Source organism: Bombus vosnesenskii, unplaced genomic scaffold (genome assembly GCF_011952255.1).
Source record: "Bombus vosnesenskii isolate JDL3184/JDL3185 unplaced genomic scaffold, Bvos_JDL3184-5_v1.1 scf7180000013314, whole genome shotgun sequence".
In the NCBI taxonomy this organism is placed as follows: domain Eukaryota; kingdom Metazoa; phylum Arthropoda; class Insecta; order Hymenoptera; family Apidae; genus Bombus; species Bombus vosnesenskii.
Window position 1 is genome coordinate 4,470,151 of NW_022882960.1, and position 22,043 is coordinate 4,492,193.

Sequence of the window (22,043 nt, forward strand, 5' to 3'; positions counted from 1 at the left end):
CTCTCGAATACTTCAGCTCGATATTTTGTTCTTTAACAGACGTTTAATTCTCTTTTATTTAGATCTCCTTCATAAAGTTGTGTATCTTGTACCGCACGTACAGCAATATTTTGGAAGAGATCTTGTAACGAAAAGAAAATGTACAGAGTTATGTTTTCCATATTCTCCCGTCTGCTAAATCGTTTTTGTGCAAGACGATTGTTAAAGTAAGTGGAAAAGGTGAAAATCAGTTGGAAATAAATTACAAGAATATAGCAGATAGAGAACATTAGAGATACTCTATTGATACAATTTTTGTAAGAGTGTTCTTGGTTGATCAATAATATTGTTGATATTTCAAAGTTCTCGAGGAAATTCCGGGTTTTCGATAAATATTAAGGGTACATATTGATCCTTTTAGCTGAGGATCTTGAAACATTGACAATACAATATCGATAGTCTGAAGTTTGCTATCCTTAAAGCTTGTTATCCTTATGGAACGAAAGTAAGATTTGTCTGGCCATTTTAGATATAAAGGGAATGAGTTGTTGCAAATAGAATGGTACACGATATATCCAACCATATTTTTCATAATATTATACTTGAAACATCTATGTGACGTTAAAGCGATACAATAAAAATTACAATAAAAATTGCAGAAACATTTAGGATGATCCAATAGAAAAAACATCGTTTCTTTTAGGAAAGAGAGAACTTTTGATATTTACTTATTTTGATGATTGGTACTATACTTTGAGATTGTTGTTTAAAATTTTCTTCATTTGGAATTTAGAACGCGATTCTCTGTATTTAGAGCAGTTTTAAAGGAGAACGTGTTTAACGTAATTTTAGCAATTACAAATATCACGCGTTAGTAGGTCAGATTTAGAAACTAGATCTTTGGTAAATTTGTACATTTGGTATATGGAAAATTCCGAGTCTGTATGATATTCTTGCAATCCAGAAAAAAACGTTTAGTGATATCCACGATCCTTTTCGTGTGATAATTGCGTGAAAAAAATCCGCGAATCGCTCTAATTAATACGCAACACGTATACGAATTGCCGACAAGTTAAAATTAGTCGTAGTCTGAATATCTTTAACGTTATCATCGTTGTGACTTGTATTTAGGTCATCTCTTATCGCGTACCTATTTCGATAAGGTGCAGAAATCAATGAATGATTTTTTGCTGAAGTTGTGATATCGCACTTGTTATAATCTAGGTTCCACGTTTATATTTGGTTTCGATATTTTTGTTTATAAACAATAAGTTTCTTTAAAATAATATCGTCTACAATTAACGAATCGTATGGATATTAAATTGTATCTTGTGACAACAGTGTGCGATTATTACCTTAAATTGTGACAATACGTCAAATTACTCTATGAAAGCTGTACTAGTTTATTTCATGGATCGAATATGAATTAGATAATTTCTAGATATATGTAGAATAGAAAGTTTTTTAATAAATATTAATACGATATTTTAACAGTATTATATGAATGTAATAAAATGCTTAGAAAGTCCTAAAAGATCCTAAAATATCTTCTATATCAAAGATACCATTTTTCCCGAAAGAAAGTGACACTTTTTCGCTTTAAAGTGCGCTCCAAAGAATGCAATATAGTTGTATACGTCGTATGATGTACAATCACGTATAAACAATATGTCAAAATAACAAATACCTATATTGCAGGATATAAAACGAAACAACATCGATTATGTGGACCTAGTGACATAGATACTCTTCAGATTCAATATTTACAGATACGAATAAGATGACAATACTTTCTTATCATCCGCCTATTGCTTCGAAGATAATAATATCGCTATAAAACAATACTTGCTGATGTTATTCACATTTCCAAACAATTCTCACGCATTTGGAAATATGAAAATGCGAATGTAAATCGCTTATCTGTCGCATGGTAAATAGAAAAATTCCACTCAAGTATTTATCGCTATCAAATACATCATTTTTTACTAAAACGATTAAATACCGTCTTTCATATAACGCTGTCTATAGAAACATTTCTCAAAAGTACCCTTAATCTTGATCATCGCAAGATCACCGACGTAGATGATTCGAGACTTTTGCACAGACGCGCATATATCTCTATCTTCGATCAAGTTGACATCTTCTTCCCTATTAGAAGATTCAATCTGATCCGACAGTCTCGTAACACTCACGCGTCGCGCTCATCGTGTCTCGGAGACATCGATGAATCTCTCTCACGGTCCTTTAGGTGGATGTACGCGACGAACCCGGGAGGCAGTCATTCTGGAGGCCGCATTTACGCCTCATTTCATTATTTGCAGCTCGAGTCGAGCCTGATGCTTTCTCTCTTTATCCCGACTGAAAAACGAGATTGCCTAGGTACCGGAGTGACCGTGTTGGCGTAGGTCGCGTACAGTTAAGTCGCGATTACAAACGCGTAGGCGTTTCGTACTGTCGCGATAAGATCGATGAAATCGGCCGATAAGATCGATAGGAGTTCCATTCTTTAATAGCAGGAATTGAGTGCGCGCATAATTTAATAATATTGCATCCTTGGTTGATTTACGACTGGCCGACGACGCATCAAATGGCCGGGCTGATTTCCTTTCTTTTTCTTTATCCTCTTTTTTTTTTGTTGCCAGCTGCACCATAACGTACCAGTTTACGAGGTGCACACACTTCGTTCGCCCTGATTTCGTTCGGGTTTATCCTCTCGGTGCCATTGAAAAATATTGCTCGGTTTCCTAACCGATAATAAATATACCCACGAAAGTATTTTGCACACTTCCTATAGAAAACTTTTGCGTCCACATTGCACGCGTTACATAAAACATTTCGAAATTTCATTAGCATTGTGACGAGACACCGTTGACATTACTATATATATTGGTCAAATTTAAAACCAATCTGAAAATGTTTGTGGAAATTATAAGATATCCATTGTAAATATATGTTCAATTAAAGTTTGGCGTACAGCGTGAATGATCATTTCAAGTGCATACAACAAGTGTTAAATGTATGATTACACTGAATACAGGTTGTTCGACAAACAAGCGTCCGATTACTTTCGCATATATTAAACGAAATTCCATTTCTTTTTGAACGTGTTTCTCTCACTCTGTAAATGTTTCAAAAACATCGATTGTCACGACATTAATTGCTTGTTTCTCATTTCAATAATAATCATATAATTATCATATCGTCTCGTGTGACTTCAATTACAGCGGTCGATGAAAGTATTTAAACAGTTACATAGGAAGCTTGTTATGTTATGTATTTTAAAATTTTGTAACTATTCTAACGAGACGTACGACTATCACGATTATATTGATAAAATTTGAAACCAATCTGAAAATGTATCCAAAAGTTGCGAGATACCAGGTACTCGTTATAAACATGTACTTAATGAACAATTAATATACAGCACGAATAGCCGTCTTAAACGTACGGATACAAATAAAAATGAAGAATATTTGAGCGATTTTACAACTATGAGAGGCAGCACGTCATTTCTTGAGTTTGATCTACTAAGAAAATCGGGAGCATGCTGAGCAGAGAGGTGTCTTTCTTTGAACATTACGTAGACGTACCTAACAATTAACTGACAGTCTCAGTGGAACAAATATGGAAGCGGTCACTAGAACAAGTGCATATTGAGGTTTAAGATCTGTTTAAGATCTGGATTAAGAATGTATAGATACAGATTATTCCATTAAAGTTTTTTTCTTACAAAGGAGTTTATTGAGTCCAGAAAATACAGATTTTAAGTACATTATTCACAATAAACATGAATTTTTGTAATGGTATGTTAGGCAAAGGTACCGATACGCGGCGGTACGACGTAGCCATGCTGTATTATGTGTCGGCGCTTTACATTTTTTGTTGTATGATGCGGTTTTTCGGTTTAAGCCTCTGGGGAGCGGAGCTTTTTTTTTTTATTTTTTTTCTGTCCTGAAAAACTTGGTCTGTCCTGAAAAACTTGGTATTCCATTAAAGTTCATCTCTGTTCATGATTCTCTCGAATTAAACATCCTGTCATTTAAATCACTTTTAGGAAAATATTCATATATTCGTATCTGTTAAATACTAATTTCTTTTTATATATGACAATACATAACAAAATAAACGGAAGTAAAAGTTCGTAGTTTCAAATTAATAACAGGAATTTCTCAAATTCACAATCAGCGCTTCGATTCGATAATCTTGGAAGTTTCAATTCTATTTTTTAGTAATAAAATATTTAATTTTGGTCGTTTAATATCTTCTTCCGTTTTACATGTATCTGATCGTGCCTGTATTTGGGCATTATCCAATATAATCTCACTTTCAAGAATTTTAAGTCTCGTAACTTTAATTGCAACGTGTTGTATGACGCATTCTATATAATTATTCGCAATCCGATGAACATAACTTTCGGGCATTGAGTATCTTCGATTCCAGATTAGCTATATTATCCTCTAGACGACAGAGCCAATACGACACGTTTCAATTTGCACATTAATTATTTTTATGTCTTGCAATGATTCACGCATTGACATTCTCATATTAAAGTTCCATCGTTTACTCTCACATTGTTATAAATATAAATACGATATAAAACGCATAAGTGGATAGCGGATTTTTATGTATTTATGGGAAGCGTATTTCGTAACATTCGATATTTGGCAAGTAAAACGAACTTCTGTCCACAGATTCCATTCTTTAAATTAATTCATAAAAGCACGAATTTGCGTAAATATTCGCACACCACACATAAGTAATTAGTAAAATTGTAGTACGATTTGCATATGGAAAATTTCTAGGTTGGGCATTTTAGTTGCTTCATTAGCGATTCAGACAATGCGACGAATAACAAACAATAGTCTGGTAACTGAGAACTACAACTCATGGTGAAAGTCACGTTTCAGCACGTATCGCCACTGTTGAGAATTTATCAGAAACTTATGGGAATGGTTAAATATAGAAACCTGCGCTCGAAGAGTATGAATGAACCTTACGGGTGTTCCCTCTTTGATGACGAACGTTTATTTTACTTCGCTTGGAATTGGTTTTCGCGAGCGCGGCAGCAAGTAGCACGAGAAACCAGGCGTTTTGTAACAAACTAGTATCGAGGGAGTTCATCATTTACATAATCATGTCGCATGAAAGATGATCGAAAAAATTGCTGACTCAATTTTAACGTCAGTAGAAAGTACGTAATTCGTGTAATCTGTGCTTTACATTGAATATTGACGTTATCAATAGCTTAAAACATTTTTCAATGCAATTATTTGTCAACATAACAGTTGTCAACAATTAAATCAATGCAATTTTCAATGCAAGTATTTATCAACATAACAACCGACATAAATTTTTTAACGAATTTGGTGGAAAGTGGAGTGCTACTATGTAAATTTTTTTTTACTTTCTGTTAATAATTGCTTGGTTGTGATATAGAGATAAGAGACTAATTCGCAATTAACGAACGAGTACTTCATTCAACGAACTGGTATTACGTTACTTACTCACGATAGTCATATCATATCTAAGGAAGCCATCGATCAAAGCAAAGACAATATTATTAATTTTTATTAATGTTTCAATGTTATTAATTTTGTCGAATGTTATGCAGATTAAATTTTATCCTATTTCTTTGCAGTAATTATTTAAAAAAAAAACAAAAATTCTTCTTAAAGTAGGATCATCTTTTACTGATTTCGGAACTCAAAATCAAAATCAAAATATAATATTCAATGTACAAAATAGTCCAGTGGAAAGTGTACAAAACTAAAAGAATAAAAGAGGACGCGGAAAATAATATAAAACATATCACAATACTGAAACAAATATTGGAAATATCATCATTCACGATGTAATTAAGATATCACTTATAATTATCGTATATCGCATTATCGTACATGCAAATATTTACATTCTCGTTCACAAGTCGTCAGATAGCTTCGTGAGTAGTGTCTCTCTAGCTATTATTTATTTATCATTGAAACATGATATAACTTATTTTTCCTTATACGTAATTGACAAGTGTCAACTTAATTTTATAATTACAAGATCTGTTTATCTTTATCCTAGATACACAAATAAGAAGTGTCTCGTACATTATATGTACGTGTGTTTGTAGTATTCCATGTGATATACATCAGTTAATCATCGTCAATTAACAAATTCTTTACTAACACGATATGATTTACACTGAAATTTAAGTTCACGATTATCCCATAATTTTTTAAACGTACAAATATATCTCAACTGAAATTTTCAATTAAAACGATACTTTTACGAATCCAAACAGAGAAACAAATAAGTATACTGCGAATATTTATGCAAATTATGAACACAATTGTAAGGAAAAATTTGTTTCAATCACTACGTATTATACCAAGTACTCTGCTCTGGATATTACATGTATTGTTGTATTATTACTATTATATATATTTTCCTACAAATATATAAAAATTCGCCGTCTATATGAAAACTATAGGAGAAGAACATTAATCATAGTTTCTATTTTTCACGGAAGAGATCGTGTTTTCCGTTTTCATAAATTTCAAACTATTGCCTACGATAATATTAGATATTAAAATTCAAGAATTATTTTCAATCTTACATCTTTGGATCTAACAGCTTCTCAGCTACATCGTATTAAAGTACCATTCTTCGCGCACAAAATTAGAAAATCAACAAAAATGTACCAATCGTGTCCTTCTTCTGTCATCATTCTATACAACGAATAAAGCAATTCGCCAAAGCAAGACCCATTGATCGTATCACATCGGAAAGTCGATGTTGGTTCGCACGAGTCCTTCTTTTTTCTTCGATCAACTTTCTACGGAAAGTCGTGGCGCCACGCGTCAAAAATCAGCTCGTTGACGTTTCACTTCTGACGTTGAGTTTTCCTCGAAAAACAAATCGCATACTTCGCTACTATCGAGGAAATCCTGCGGATTGGATCGCGGCAGCCGTCAGGACGATCTGTCGATTCTAGCAGAATGCAAGAACTTATCAGTCGTCTTACGAGCAGTTGCTATGCGTTATGGAAGGGGTCCCTGGAGTCACCTACTAGCTCGACCAGTCAGAAGTCAGTGTGTGTAAGCCGGCCGGTCGTGCCGGCTCCTTTTCTGTCTTTGCTCTGCTGCACCTTCGTTTTCCGAAAAATCGTAACTCGACTGCACGTTCATTCAGCCGCATGCCATAGATCGATCGGGCCAAGTGTCTCGTTAACAGTCGAACAAATTGCACCGTCAAAATCTGCGATTTCCTAAAAACTACAAAGCCTTTTATCCGTCACGAGAAACGAATCATGGTGGTCCCGTTAAGGAGGGATACTCTTCGTGAACTTTTCTTCCACGCTGTGCCTTGAATTTAGCAGAAAATTCGTGATTTACAGTCGAACAGCATTTTAAAAAAGGAAGAGACAGTAGAGATTTTCTCGTCGACAGTGGAGCATTGCATCGAAATATCGTATTTTCAAGGAGAAATATCGAGAGACGTTCGGTCGTCGAGAATGCGAAGAGGAAGAGACGAGGTCGAGTGAAATTTTTATCGAGTTTTTGTTGTTGTTGCTTTTATCGGGACGGAGGGCACAGTTTGTGTGAATTAACGGACGGGAAATTAATAGGCCGAAGATGTTTAAAATTGTACGACGATTTTGCGTTTGATGGGATTTTATGTTTGCTCTTTTGTTATCTGTGGTGGTGAAGAAACTTTAAAAAGAGTTTGAAAAGTCATTTCCTCTCTGACCTAGGGAGAAGAACGCCGTAACGTAAAATCTTGTCGCTCTCTATTAATACTTGTGTTTCAAGGAAATACGTACGATATAACGTATGCAGAAAACAGGTGGAAAATAAAATAAAATCGTGCATCGAAGAAAGATATCGATTTTTTAGAATTTTTCTGAAGAGAAAAAAATTTTATTGAAAAAAATTACAAAATTCGAAGCAGTCGAGGGGTTAAGGCTACACAAAAAAATTTCTCAACGTTAGAAAAGACAGTGTGCGACGTATAAGTCGTATGTTTTGATGGACTGTGAACGAAATGAATAGAATTGTGATTTTTACACGTTTCTGAAACTGAACTTTGTCGGCTGTATTGCCGAAGACGATAACCAATAGGCAACAAAAAGTACATTTTCTTGACGATACGAGAGTAATGTTATTTATTACGGATTGACTGTTTGCTGTTTTCTGATTAACTTGAGATATAGATCGATTCGACTCGAAAACAATTATTAATTGGCGCCGTACAAAGTAAATAATCCTACCTTTTTCGATAACATCGAATATATTTAAGAAACGAAACGTTGTTTTTTCGAAAATGTGAGGATAAAGATGCACGAAACCGACTGGAAAGTGCTGGAAGAATCTTCATTGAAGTATAACGAGGTGCCTTCGATCTGATTCAATACGATTTAAGCAAGGAGCATGATTATGACGCATACGGAAGAAGTATCGACGACTTTCGAGTCGAAAACACCGACAGAACAAATGAATGGCCACTCTATGGTGAATAGCTCTTTTGTTTTTTTCTTAATTAAATTAATCAATTTAATCTTTCGCCTTAAATACCAACGATTTATCCAAAGACACGTAAGTCGTGTTTTGATCCGGGATTTTAGTATCGCGATATTTTACGCTTAATAGACTGCAGGGTGTCTCTTTAAATGAAAATTGTAGAAGTGAAATACTCGTTATAATAATATTGGCGGATATTATCGTGAAGCGCCACGTTTCGCTCATTTACATTGGCATTCATCGACTTATCTCGGTATATCGAAAAAGATACGTAGTATAGTAGATAAATTTATTTGTTCTGAAATTAAACACCCATATCTAGTAACGAGCACATTTATATTTAGTTTGCTCCCCGTATCGTATCGCGTATGACTTTCAGCATTTTCTCTCCGCGTCGTGACGCGACGGTGATTTTAACATCGCGCACAGTTTAATTAGTATATTCGATCTTTGATATATGCAAAATACGAAGAACAAATGTCTGAAAATCAATTACGCATCGGCATTTAGAGATTAAATATGATTGCGTTATGATTAGTTAAAACAATCGATTAAATGCGCGAAGAGAAAAAAATTTAATGAGATTTTAAACTATCGTTTGTTCTATCGATAGCGCATTAATGCAATTTAATAAGTTAAACTAAACTAATTTACATACGGAGATCGCAGTAGAATGATAAATTACATTTCCCAGCATTTCATAGATATAATATATTAAAATTTGATATGATTTCGAAGAATTTTGTATTACTAAAACTGTTCTCTGTTTAGTTTTTGGATCAACTATGTATTTTGGACTGTCTGTTTCTCGAATATGTCGAGAATATATTCATAGTCGTCGATATTCGAACTACCAAAGCAATTAAAACTGCTAATATCAGTTTCTCTATCTTTGTACTTATTAAAAACATGTAAATGAATTCGGTAATTTAATGTGTACTTTTATTGAGCCATTAATTATATATTCTGATATAGATGATGTATTTTGGTCATATTGTTTCAATTCCAATTAACTATAACGTGCTTAGCTGCGTATTAAAGATCGTTAATTTGAAACGCTTTTGATTGTTTTTTTTACGCAGTTTCCTGAACTTAATGCTTGGTATTTTATAGTCTTTGCGTCCAACAGGTTGTTCTACTTCCCAACCTGCTGTCAATTAATAATAACGACATTAAAATCGGAAGATTAAAATAGGCTCATTACGCTGTTCTTACGAGCCTCGTATATATCTAATGTTTCCAGCTATAGCTTCGGAACGATGGAAATAAAACGATTGGAGAGGGATCTTATTAGATAAAATTAAATAGTCTTGTTTTATGTGTTCACTTCTAAAGTAGACACGTTCCAATGATTTTAAAGTCATTTCTCTTTCCTTAGATAGAACTATAAATTTCTTCCTATACTCTTCCTCTAATCTTCATTCTCTACAAAAGAAAAAGCTATAAAGATACCTACATTGGAAACTTATTAATTCAGAAAATATTATAATCCTAATTTTGTATGAAAGACAAAAAACATATAGCACAGTACCTACCCTTACGTATATGTTTCATACTCAGTTTTACTCGAAATACACTCCAAAATTTACAAATAAATCAAGAAAATTGCCTACTAATCCTATTTAAATTGCTCGTTTCTTTCCTGTTGATTTAATCAAACCGATCGAATCTGTTTGAACGACCCGCGTATTGTAACAAGCTATTTAAGCGTAACGATTGTGAGTAATCGATCGAGAACTGATTTTTCGATGGCAATTATGGTTGGCCAGGTTATTGCCCTTGCGGTGCGTGCTATGAATGAATTAACGTTTCACCGCAAAACGAAGGCCAGGTTGATGATAATAGCACGGCTTCTGGTACACCTTGACACCGAAAATATCCTGAACGAGAGTTGCTGTATTCGGTTGCAGTGCCGATCGGCGGTCGACTGCATCGGACTGAACCTCATCATTTCGACGACGACGACGACGACGACGACGACGCAATAACGTATCTATGTATAGAGGATGTCCGCGAACAGAGTCTTACCGCGCAGTATCTGCTTCTCTGAACCGCGCGATTCGCACGGTCCCGCGTCGATCAGTTGAAATTTCGCTTCTTACCACGCTTCACTCTGGTACGTAATCAAATTCAGATCATTTCTATCGACGAGCTGATTTATTCCAGTTAGATTCGCGTTAGGTTCGGTTATTAGAGTACACTGATTTATCGATTCTGATAGAGGAATAGAAGATATTGGATGGAATATCATCGAGAACTATTTTTCGTTCTCTGGAAGGACACGACTTTCCAACTATCAAAGATTGAGAAATTATCTATGAATCTCTTTTAGAAGGGCGCTATGACGCTTATGCAGTTTGCATCTTGTCTATTTTAGGCTAGGTCCGAGTTAGATCTATTTATTGCAATGGTTCGTCTTGGCACGCAACGAAATTTTAGTAATTTATACACTGATTTATTCGAGATTTAATTTTGGTTGGGAATTCTATTGAGAAATACATTGGAATTATCGAAAATCGAGAAATTTTCTATGAACCTTTCTGGGAAAACTTTGAATAATTTTTATTTTGACTATTTTAAACTATTTTACACTAGATTTGAATAAGAATGCTTGTTGCAATGCTTCGTCCTGGGACACATGGAAACTTGGATAATTTAGATTGACTTATTCTAGATTTAATTCGGAGAGGTAATACAGACGTTACGATTATGTCGAAATTTTAGAAATTCCAAATTTTGAATTTGGAAGGATAGTGAAAATTTTCTATGATTCTTTTTGGAAGCCATTAGATTCAGATTGCTTTCATTTATATGTAAAAATGTATAACAACAGGAAGTAGTTATAATAATATATTAAATGAATTTCGTGTAAATAACTATAATTGTTTATAATCTGTGGAATATATAGCAGAATCCATAAAAATACGATATCCACAGCAATGAAATATTCTATATTACAGAATACAATATTCTATTGCAAAGATAAGTTGTGTTGAGTATTGACACAAGTATACCATACAGTTATAGTCTGAACAATAAGATCAATCTGCTTTCAGAATATCATTCAACTTCATCAAAAAAATTATCAATAAAAATATCCAAATATTTTTGAACGATAGCATTCATATATGTGTTTGACCCTCAATCAATAATTATTTATTACAATAACATGCCAGTTTAGGACTCTAGAAGCAGTTCCTTATCAAAATATACAATATTTAATTGTCAGTTTGTAAACACATTAATGTACAATTATTTTAAAACAATAACTAGTTATATAATCAGTGAATAAAATGCATCTCAGGATGAATAACATTTTGAGTAATTCCGCATTTCTCTGACAACAATGCATTGACGTATTCATAGAATTTTCCATGTGGCAGTTAGTCATCGTGTTCCTCGACAGCTGACAATGAATGAACGAATTCTTCTTTTCTTCCAGCGTAGCACTTTGTTCGAGATAGGGTGTAGCTTTATTGCCATGCAAATGCAAGTAATACCGATAACTCTGATAATTGACCCTTCTTCACTCGAAATAGCATTATTGAACACTTCGTATATATATATGCATACGGTATACTAGCTTTTCTAATAATAGTTATGTTATTAGCATTCTTATACAAAATTTGGAATTTCTGAATTTTCTGTTAGAATGAAAAGGACAGAAATGATAAATTCGATTAATAAAATATGCAACGTAATTACGATGAAGCAAGTTTCCATCCTTATTTTCACAATTATATATGCTAATTAAGATTGTAGAATTATTATTATTAAAAATTATTGAAATAATACAGAAAATTGATAACTATTCAACAATTTTGAGATTGTTACGCATTTATTCAATATAAAATAGAAATTATTTTTACTCCTTTAAATAATTCTACAGAAATTTGCATATACTAACAAAAACTATTGTGTGTATAATAATACAAAATAATAATACAAAAAACAAATAAGAAAAATTCTGAAACTATTGTAAATATCTCAAATAGGAAGTAGAAATTATTGTTATTCTCACAAATAATTTTATAAATAATTTATACACCTGTTTTTGCCTGAAGATAAATCTTTCATACCGTCATATAATGCACGTATTTTATTACAAATATATACGATGTGTGCTGTTGTACATTTTTACTTGCATCCGTTGTATATTATAATTTACAATGCAAGGACAGATTATTGACCCTTAGCGAATTGACACACGTGACATTCTCCTTCTTAAGGCAATTTAATATTGAAAAGCCGCGGCGATAACCTTGTCGGGTCGTTTGATTGGATATTAATGGATATTAATAATTTCATATGATTCGCGTAAAAAACAATGGTCTGTCGAGAAGACGGCAATGTCACACAAATAAATCGGACATCCCCTTGTCGCGTTGGTGCCTCACGAAACTTCTGGCCACGCGATTGCTTCATCGTCCTTGCATACTTATGAATACAAATTTTTTGAATAACCGTGCATTCTGATGCACCAGTCGTATTTTTTTCCTTTCATTCCTACCGGTCATCAAACGGGACGACTCGTTTCTTTTACGTAATGAAACGACGAGGAACGAACGAGGACTGTAGTTCTTTTACTTCCATGTTCGAATGTGGTTCACGATTTTTTCCTTTTTTCTTTTTTTTTCTTATATTATACGATTTAATTATTTCGTTCAGAGGTGCAATCGTGCATTTTTGGGCGGACTAAAGTTACCGGTTTCTTCTTTGAGAATTTTCTACCGACGTATTTCGTGCTTTTTCTGTGTTCGTTACACGTGTTTTTTCTTCTTATGAATTATCAGTAGGTTGTTAAGATGTCGCTTCAGGACGTGAAAAAGTGTTCAATATTTGCGGTCTTCTTCATTTGCATACTAGAAGTAATGTTTCATTTTGCGTACAGCCGACATTCTGATGCTTATCTAAGACAAATATCTCGTCGGTGGTTAATTTGTCATCGGTTGCTGTGATACGTCAAGGAAGTTAATATAGTTTTTACTTTTGACAAATTAACAGGTTTCATTTGTCTTGGATAACGTTCTATTTGTATTCTCATCCTTACGAAGTTTAACTACAATTAATAAGTTTGTTATCTTAAAACATAAAATTATGGTATCGAATCAAGTTAAAATTAGAATATGAATTTTGTAAACGTGCTTGTTTTTCAAATCGTTTAATTGAATGGAAATTGAAATTTTTATTTACCGATTCTATTATGATGGAAGAAAAATAGCATACACGCCATGCTATAAGCACGAGATTCCCAATCTATGGGTCGTGACCCCAAGGGGATCGCAAAGTGTTTCCTGGGGGATCGCCGAGGTTATTTTTACTTGCATTATACAATTATTTCTATAGAAATTTTGTACTCAATTATTATTATAGGAAATGTTATTGCATAGAATTTCAGTCCTTGTTTGTTTCAATATAGGTTCCGGTATGTAAATTTTTATCTATGCAAAATATCAAACAAATATTAAAATATTACATGAAATTCAATTTAATATTCAAATTTTATTTGATGTCTTAATACTTTTTAATATTTCGCATAAAGAAACATTTATACGTTCAGATCTATAGTAAAATTAAATAAAATTTAAAGTATTATTAAATATTGTGAAGTCTTATTAGAAATGTCTTTTTACGCCAATATGTGTGACTAGAAGTTATAGATCATTTAGTAAATAATTACAATAGCATATGCGACTCGAAAAAGGTTCATAATTTTTTTACTTAAATTCATAAAATAATTAAATTAAATTAAATTAACAATTGAATACATAAAATTTTTATTAAATTCTTATTAAAGAAATAAGTCGAAAGTGGAGAAACTGAGCTTGGTTTGACGCTGTGTAAACCGGAAGTATTGCGAAACTTTGTAGGTTCTACAAATGCGTCTGTGCGTTTTATTACAATTGCGAATAGTACCGTAAACTCGTAAACGTACGTATACGTAATATGCGTGTCGCGGATGTTTCACGACCAGACGCATTAGAATACGCACGTTTATGGTTGTGCGTAAACGCAAACGCCTTTGTCAAAACGTGTTTACACGAACTTACGGCGAGCTTGATGATAGTCAATCGTGCGGAATATAGCGAATGTTTCAGCAATAAATATTTTTATTTCTACACCCGATAATAATAAAATACGATGTGATATTGGAGGTCAATAAATGTCTGCAAAGTGTTTATTTTAATGTTCGTTGCGTAAAGTAATATTGCTTATTCATCAGTTATGCATTATGTTCATGTTATCAGTAGTTCGTCGAAACAATCTGAGACAGCTTTATCTTGGTTTTGGTACAATGACCCACGAAAGTTGCAATATGAAGATTGTTTATTATTCGTTGTAGTTTTTGGATGAAATTTCATTAATTTCAGTTAATATTGTTTTTAACGTGTAAACTATTAAATTATCAACTCGCAGGCTAACAGATGATACGATATTATTCAATGACAAGTGAATCGATATTGTACGTATTGCACACGATATGATATGATACGACGATTATTTTATTATGACGTACATTTTAATCAATCGGCACATTTATTTTTCATTTATGTAAAATTGTACGCACCAGTATTTGTAATCTGTGTATTTCATGTACGTATGGGTATTTGGAAATGAAAAATTTCTAAAGTTATAAATCTAAATTACAATGTTGATTTATATATATATATATATAGATAAATAGTTAACGCAATTTTATTTATCAGAATAAGTCGTGATGAGAAACATTTTTCTCTGTCTATAGTAAAGTTATTTAAAAGTTTTATTAATTCCATATCTTTCAAGTTATTCTTTTATTTGATCTAGAGACAAAATATTTGTTTCTCTTATCTTCCTGTATATTTCAAAACTACCGGTTATCAAAGTATTAGTTATCTAATATTATACGTCATGTTCATCTATCAGGCACTAACGTGTTTTGTTTTACACGTTAAATAACGTGAAAATCAGAAAACCGATATAAATTAATTTATCTGCTTTTCATGCAATTTTCATGTATCGATTAGATCCTGTCGTAGAGAACTCAAGACACGAAAGGTATACTGGAAGTTGCTTAAAAATCACATTCTTCCCTGGTTCTTATGTAGTTCAATTTTTATCTTATCACGGGCTGGGATCTTTTTAAACTTGAAACTTATAATTATCATTAATGGTGCATTCATTACTTGCATGTACGTAGGTACTACATCGCATGATTACTATTATGCTATTTAACTTTCATAGCACTGATGACGACAACATTAAGCGTGTTACGAGATAAAGTGTCTAAGGATAGATAGCGGTGTAATTTATTAGTGTAAAATATTTAACATTAGGATGCTAAGAAGTGCAGGTATTTTATCATCTTTTTTTCTACATGATAGAAACCGCGCTGATACAGCACTTAGATATCTAAGGGAATATAAATTAAGTCCCGGGAAGCATTCAGGTCACAGTGGGATAAGATCGAAAAATTATAAGTTACGTTTATTAGAAGGGGACCCGGGGTAACTTTCTCACAGCTTTAGTCGCGCGGTGCATGAACTTTAACGTTAAGTTCAAGACACTCTTGTAACAAACTCAAAGCTGCACGCTCATTACGTGCATCTAGCAAGCACAAGCCTTTAAATTTCTAACTTTAGCATCGGCTTAGCTGTTTAAATGGCACGGGAAACAGCACGACCACTTTCGTCTGAACAGTCTGTGGAATTGTAGAACAGATAGCAACTAACACATTCCTGTCATCGAGTATATTTCACCTAACACCAAAGTGCTAGATTAAGAACTTTCCATAACCGATCATTTTATTCTCCTGCTGCATCTTACGATAGCTTTGTTTAAAAAATAAAAAGGAAATTTTTATATATTTCATTTATTTATTTTATATATGTATTTCATATAGTTGAAGAAAGAAATGAGAGTTCGAGAAAGCTGTGAAGCAAAGTCGAACCATCGTTATACATTTTCACAGGAAATTAGTTTTGTATACGATCGACATTAATTTTGCAATATAATCGACATTTGTTTTTATGATTTTACAATAAGCGTGATCTCTGTACCTGTTATCGAGTTTCTTACTTAAAATGTTAAATATTTAAGCTGTCCAATTTTTACCCACGCTAATTTCATAAGGTTCAAAGCTGTCAATGTTTCCCAAAACTTTTACGTTTTTTTTGTAATGTAAATTACCTAACATGAAACGAGCTGAGAATCTAATTAAAAATTCATGGTATTTCATAATAAGGTTCTATGATACAGTTATTCTTTATCTGATTTATTCCATAAATCAGCGATAGATTTGAAAGCTTTTTTGCTATGTGGCGAGCAGAGATGCCATGGCTTTAAAGAACGTACTCCATCCGTGGCAAATTTTCTTGCACGCTCAAACTCCACTCGCAACATGCACGCGGAGATCTACACGCGCGTCTATTCTGGACAAAGACACGATGTCGCCGTGTCTAGAGACGAAGTGACGCGTATCTTTGCCAACGCCACGAATACACACCCGAATCACGATAAAGGGATAGTTGTCATGAATATGGTTACGACTCTTGATCATAGTGATACACGAAGGACGTCAGTATTCGCTATTCACGACGTGCGACTAAGTCACGCCAAGATTCTCTTCTAATGTATCAAACAATAATCGTAGTACGTAGGATAAGTTTTAATCAATAAGTTACACAACTTTTAGTAAGAGATCGATACGTATTCAATCGATCGAAAAGCAACCGTTTAGAATCATCTCAGCTACATCTACATCCTTTTAAATATTTATTACTGAACGTAAAACCACATTCGATATATCGTATTTAATTACTTTAACTGTACATTTTGTAAAAACAGCTATAAATGATCATTTACCACTCGTTCGATCATTTTTCTCACAGCCGTGTTTAGACAATGGTATCTTGTAAATTACATTTAGCTTACAAACATACTGAAATTAAAAGAACACGCTCGACAGTATCCACTCAAAAACGTTGGATAATTTCAATTTTAGAGATTCAATAAGGCGCCATATAAAGCGATAGCTTGTAGCTAGGCGTCGGTAATTGGTGGAAAAACAGCGAAACACGTGGAGCGACGCTGGAATTAAGGCAAAAAGCCGATGACTCTGGTAGGCCGAACGGGAATGTGGCGATGAAAAGTGCGGTGAAAAGTGTCACAAGCAGAAAGACAAGACGCGGCGCTCGGATAGTAAAGAAGCGATGCACGCGCTCGACGCATCGGTCTAACGGTAACTGCTTCCTTTTACGAGATTAACGATCGCGATCCTGTCGTTTTATTATCGAAAATCCAGCGGTGTAGCGCATCGCATCGAGTCACGGCGGATATGGCGATCTAATCTGCACGAAGACGTACGGCAGCCGGATTTATTCGTGGTTCAGCGATCCTGTTGAGCGCGAACCTGCACGTTAAGGTCCCTTATAGTCGTCCGGGCTCGTTGCGCGAAACTCTCCCAAGCTTATCGCTATGGTCCAGCTACGAAACCGGGAAACAAAACGGGCCCCGTTGTGCCCGCCACTTTACTGAAGTTACTAACAAGCCTTCTCTTCTCCTAGTATATACACCACCCCCGTCACCCTCCGCGTACACTCCTTCCTTACGTCTTGCCGGCCGAGCCGGCTGAAAAAAGAGTACCGACACACCACGAGCGGAGAGAAAGAGATTTATCAGCGAACCACCGCGAGACTAGCAACCCGATAGACGTGCAGATAGGCCGTCGTTTAAATAAATTACCCTCCAAAGGCTTGGCTGCCCTGAACCTTCTTCTCTCTTCTCTTCTCTTCGTTTCGCGCTCGCGCGAGCTTCGTCTTAGACTCGTTTTAACCACTTGCCACATACCTGTTGCTACACACCCCCTCGTGTTTCTTCTCGTTTGATCTACTTTCAACCATTATTTCACGTTGCTGGATTATCTCGCTGCTCGTTCTCGGTAATTGATATTCTCTTCAAGCCTGTTTTGTGGGCGATGAACGCTGGTTTGTCGGATTAGCTGTTGATTCTTTGTCGCCTATCTCACGCACATATTTAATGGTTAGGTTCGTTGAGGAGATTTTAGGTAAAAGCAAGTATTTCTTGGGATGGTTTTTTTTTTAAAGATTTCATACGAATAAGAATTTGAGGTGTTCAGGGTTTCCAAGGTTTTTAGGATTTGGTAGAATAGTGATATATGGAACGTGTATTGTTGGACCTCTGACGAAAGGAAAGAACAGGTTTTCGTATGACATTCGGAAAGATATTTTCATACGAAGAGCTAAGGATCGTAACGGCGTAAGCCAATTGTTACTTTTCGTGAAACGGTGTTCTGCGTTTGTTATTACGAACAATTCACGTTGTTTCTTCAAATTATGAAAATATATCGCGACAGAAGATGAAATTATAATTCGACTAATCACGAAACTAAAAGAACTTAAGAAAAGCAAGAATTGACCTACATATTATTATATAATATTCAATTCCAATTCTTAAAAAATGTCAAGTCTTGACTTTCATCGTTGATTTTCGATCCGACGTATATTTCGCTGATTTCGAAATTTGGTTTTATGAAATAAAAAATCGAAGTAGCATATAGCTGTTAATCTCCTTGCGCGGATTTCTCGATTTCTTAAGGAATTATATTCGATGGAGTATTTCGCCACTTCGCGTTACATGAATTTAATTTTAAGGGACTCGGTCTTTCCTCTGGATCTGCAGACAAGTGGCGGAGAATATTTTTCGCTTTATCTGCTTATCAGCTTGCTCCCCTGTGTTTTTTTTACCAATGTGTCGGCAGTCCCCAGCGCTGAAATTTTTGCATATTTCAACAAGTATTTCATTTTCGTGCTCTTTCGCGGTGGCTGTCGGATAAAAATCGAGATACGGTTTATCTATTTAGTACCACTGTTAAACGAACGCTAGCGTAACATTTAATCTGCGTTATCATTACGCTCGTGTTATCATTGCGTGTATCTGGATGAAAAAACGTCGAGTATTATTATCAATTTTTCAACCTTAACGTGCATTGAACTGTATGACTAACTAATACGTAGACAAACACTGTTAAACTTACATACACGCGAACAATTATCTTTTCTATGTAAATCGTATATGTTTATTTGTACATTGTTAAAATTTAACGTTTAATGAATTTTGTCTATGATGTACAGAATTAACAATATTCGTGATGGATGAGATAGAAAAATTACTATTGACATGATGTTATACGTTTTTTTATATGACTTTATTTGTCGTATAATTGACAAAGAACAATACACATATTATAACGAAAATTATGTTATAATTGAAACGTGCTATGTTAGACGTACAAAGAGCAAAATTTCGATACTTCATTTAACGAATCGAAATCTTTTTTTCGAAGGATGAACTCAAATTACAGCAATCGCGATAATTAAATGTATTGGGTTGGCAACTAAATGATTGCGGATTTTGTCAATACCACCTAATGACAAAATCCGCAATCACTTAGTTGCCAACCCAATATATTCGAACTCACCTAATTCGATTCGAAGCTGAATGACAATTACCACACCAAAAAGCTACAGGTAATGGGTAAAATCTATTGAACTTTTATTATCCGATACAATGATCTCTGACTGTTTTTATTTATAACGTCTTTGCGTAAAATTGGAGACAGATTGGTAAGATTTGTAAATGATTACATTTCCCCTATGTTTAAGCTTTATGAAACCATAAAGTTTAAAGTTTGAAAGCTGTGCTATTAAATAAGCGAAAGATTTTCTAACAATTAACTTAAACATTTCTCAGAAAGGGACGCATATAAATTTATTACTTCATCAAATTTATTTTATTCCGCGAATTAAGAAGCATAATTTCTCGAAGGGGCTAAAAAGGAAGTTGGGACGTTTTGCTTACGTTTCGTAAGAGTATTACAATCTGGAACTCGTAAGTCGTGCCTTCTGTATCTTCCACACGATTATAACAAGCGATACTCGAAATTTGTCTCTCTCTTACTACCTATCACGCGAGATTTAACCGCTGGTGTCATTGTGCCGAACATACACAATTTTTTTCCTCTTTTCTCCGCTTCATTTAGCGATGAAGCGTTTAAAGAGAGAAACGAGATTGCTTGCGCGAGGTTATCGCAGTGGGATTACCAATAAGCGCCTTTTTCATTGGTTACGTTTGACCGATCGCATCTATTTTCCAGTAATTAACGCGTTAATTAAGATTCGTTCTTCGAGGCTTCGCCGATATGTGGGGCGTGATAAATGCCAAGTACGTTCGACATGCACCGAATTTCGGACGTTGAGAAGATTCTCAAAGCTCTTGAGTAATATTGGTTTGGCAACTAAGTGATTACGCATTTTGTCAATATCACCTAATGACAAAATCCGCAATCACTTAGTTACCAACCCAATAGATATTTAAATTATATGACCGTGAATGTTTATTTACATTCGTATTTTTACGTACACTGGTTCATCTAGTTTTAAGAATATTTCGCTTATTTCCGATAATATTAAAAAATGTTTCAGGTTCAAGTTGAATGGTTTTGGGAGGAACGTAATTTGACGTGATTAGCTTTTTCGTAGATGAACGCGTAGAAGACGTACGAACATCACCAATGTTCAATTAGTCGATTCAACTGGACGTTCTCCAGATAATGGACAATATCTGCTAGACTAATATAGTTCTGCGACATAAATAGGTTAATACTTTTTTCTGGAGAAAGTCCAGCTGAATCGACCAACGTATTAAAAAATATGCGATTTCGTTTAAGAATGCCCTCTACGCATTCGTCTATGAAGATGGTAATTCGTTCTTGAAATATTCTTCGATATTATCAAAAACAAGCGAGATGTTCCAGGTAATAAAGTTAGGTGAACCAGCCATTGGTATAGAAAAAAATTTGTTTCAACCAAAGAAAGAAATATTTTACGAAAGATTTGCACTGAAAATACTATTTGTACAATTCTAGCAATTTTTGATCGCGATAGATTATTGCTCGTTAATAACGAAATAGTGATAACGCTGTAATAATTTAACGACGCATTGAACCTTACTCAAAATGACTTTGGATTCCTTCAACTCTGACTCTGAACGGCTCTCTCATGATTCTTTCATGACTCTCGACAACTCCATAGCTTTTCCTCGAATCATATTGTACTTCTAAAACTTCGTAACCACAGTACACGTTCTTCTCCCAAACAATCAAACTTCCAAGCGGCACAGTGCATTTTAAAGCTCTACGTGACACCATCCAAAATCTTCACTTGCGTTCTTCAATTCACTCTTTACTCACAACCAATAATCTATTCCAGCACGAATATTCGTTTGGTTCTCAGTCACGATGGAAAACTTTTTTTAAAAAGTTCTTGACGATTGTTTCAAACATTAGGGTTTGGATTACCAGCGGTAAGTACAGCATTGAGAATTAATAAAAGATTATACGATTTGCATCTGAATAATACACTGTTCATATTTATTAGAAGATGTTTCACGCATTTGATACGAATCTATCGAACCTAGAAGATTTTGTCGTTTCTGTTTGCGGTCTTTAACAATGAATAAAGAAGATTACACCGATTTGAATCGAATTTGTACTTAGAA

The 22,043-nt window shown here is 34.3% G+C and overlaps 1 protein-coding gene and 1 long non-coding RNA gene across 3 annotated transcripts in view; one reads left to right on the plus strand and one right to left on the minus strand.

The window, feature by feature from the left end:
- Positions 1-22,043, plus strand: part of LOC117235122 (glycogen-binding subunit 76A) — a 92,307-nt gene that overhangs the window by 24,287 nt on the left and 45,977 nt on the right. The window contains exon 1 of one of the 2 annotated variants that reach the window (XM_033496856.1): positions 7,907-8,477. The exons of the other annotated variant lie outside the window; for it this stretch is intronic. Coding sequence (XP_033352747.1) covers positions 8,397-8,477 — 81 coding nt within the window. The 5' untranslated portion in view covers positions 7,907-8,396. Of the gene's footprint in view, positions 1-7,906; positions 8,478-22,043 lie in introns of those variants that run through there. 2 annotated transcript variants of the gene reach the window in all.
- On the minus strand, positions 9,407-10,447 carry LOC117235125. The gene is made up of 2 exons (XR_004493627.1): positions 10,022-10,447; positions 9,407-9,911 (listed from the first exon to the last, which is right to left on the minus strand). It is a non-coding gene; the product is annotated as an uncharacterized LOC117235125 (long non-coding RNA).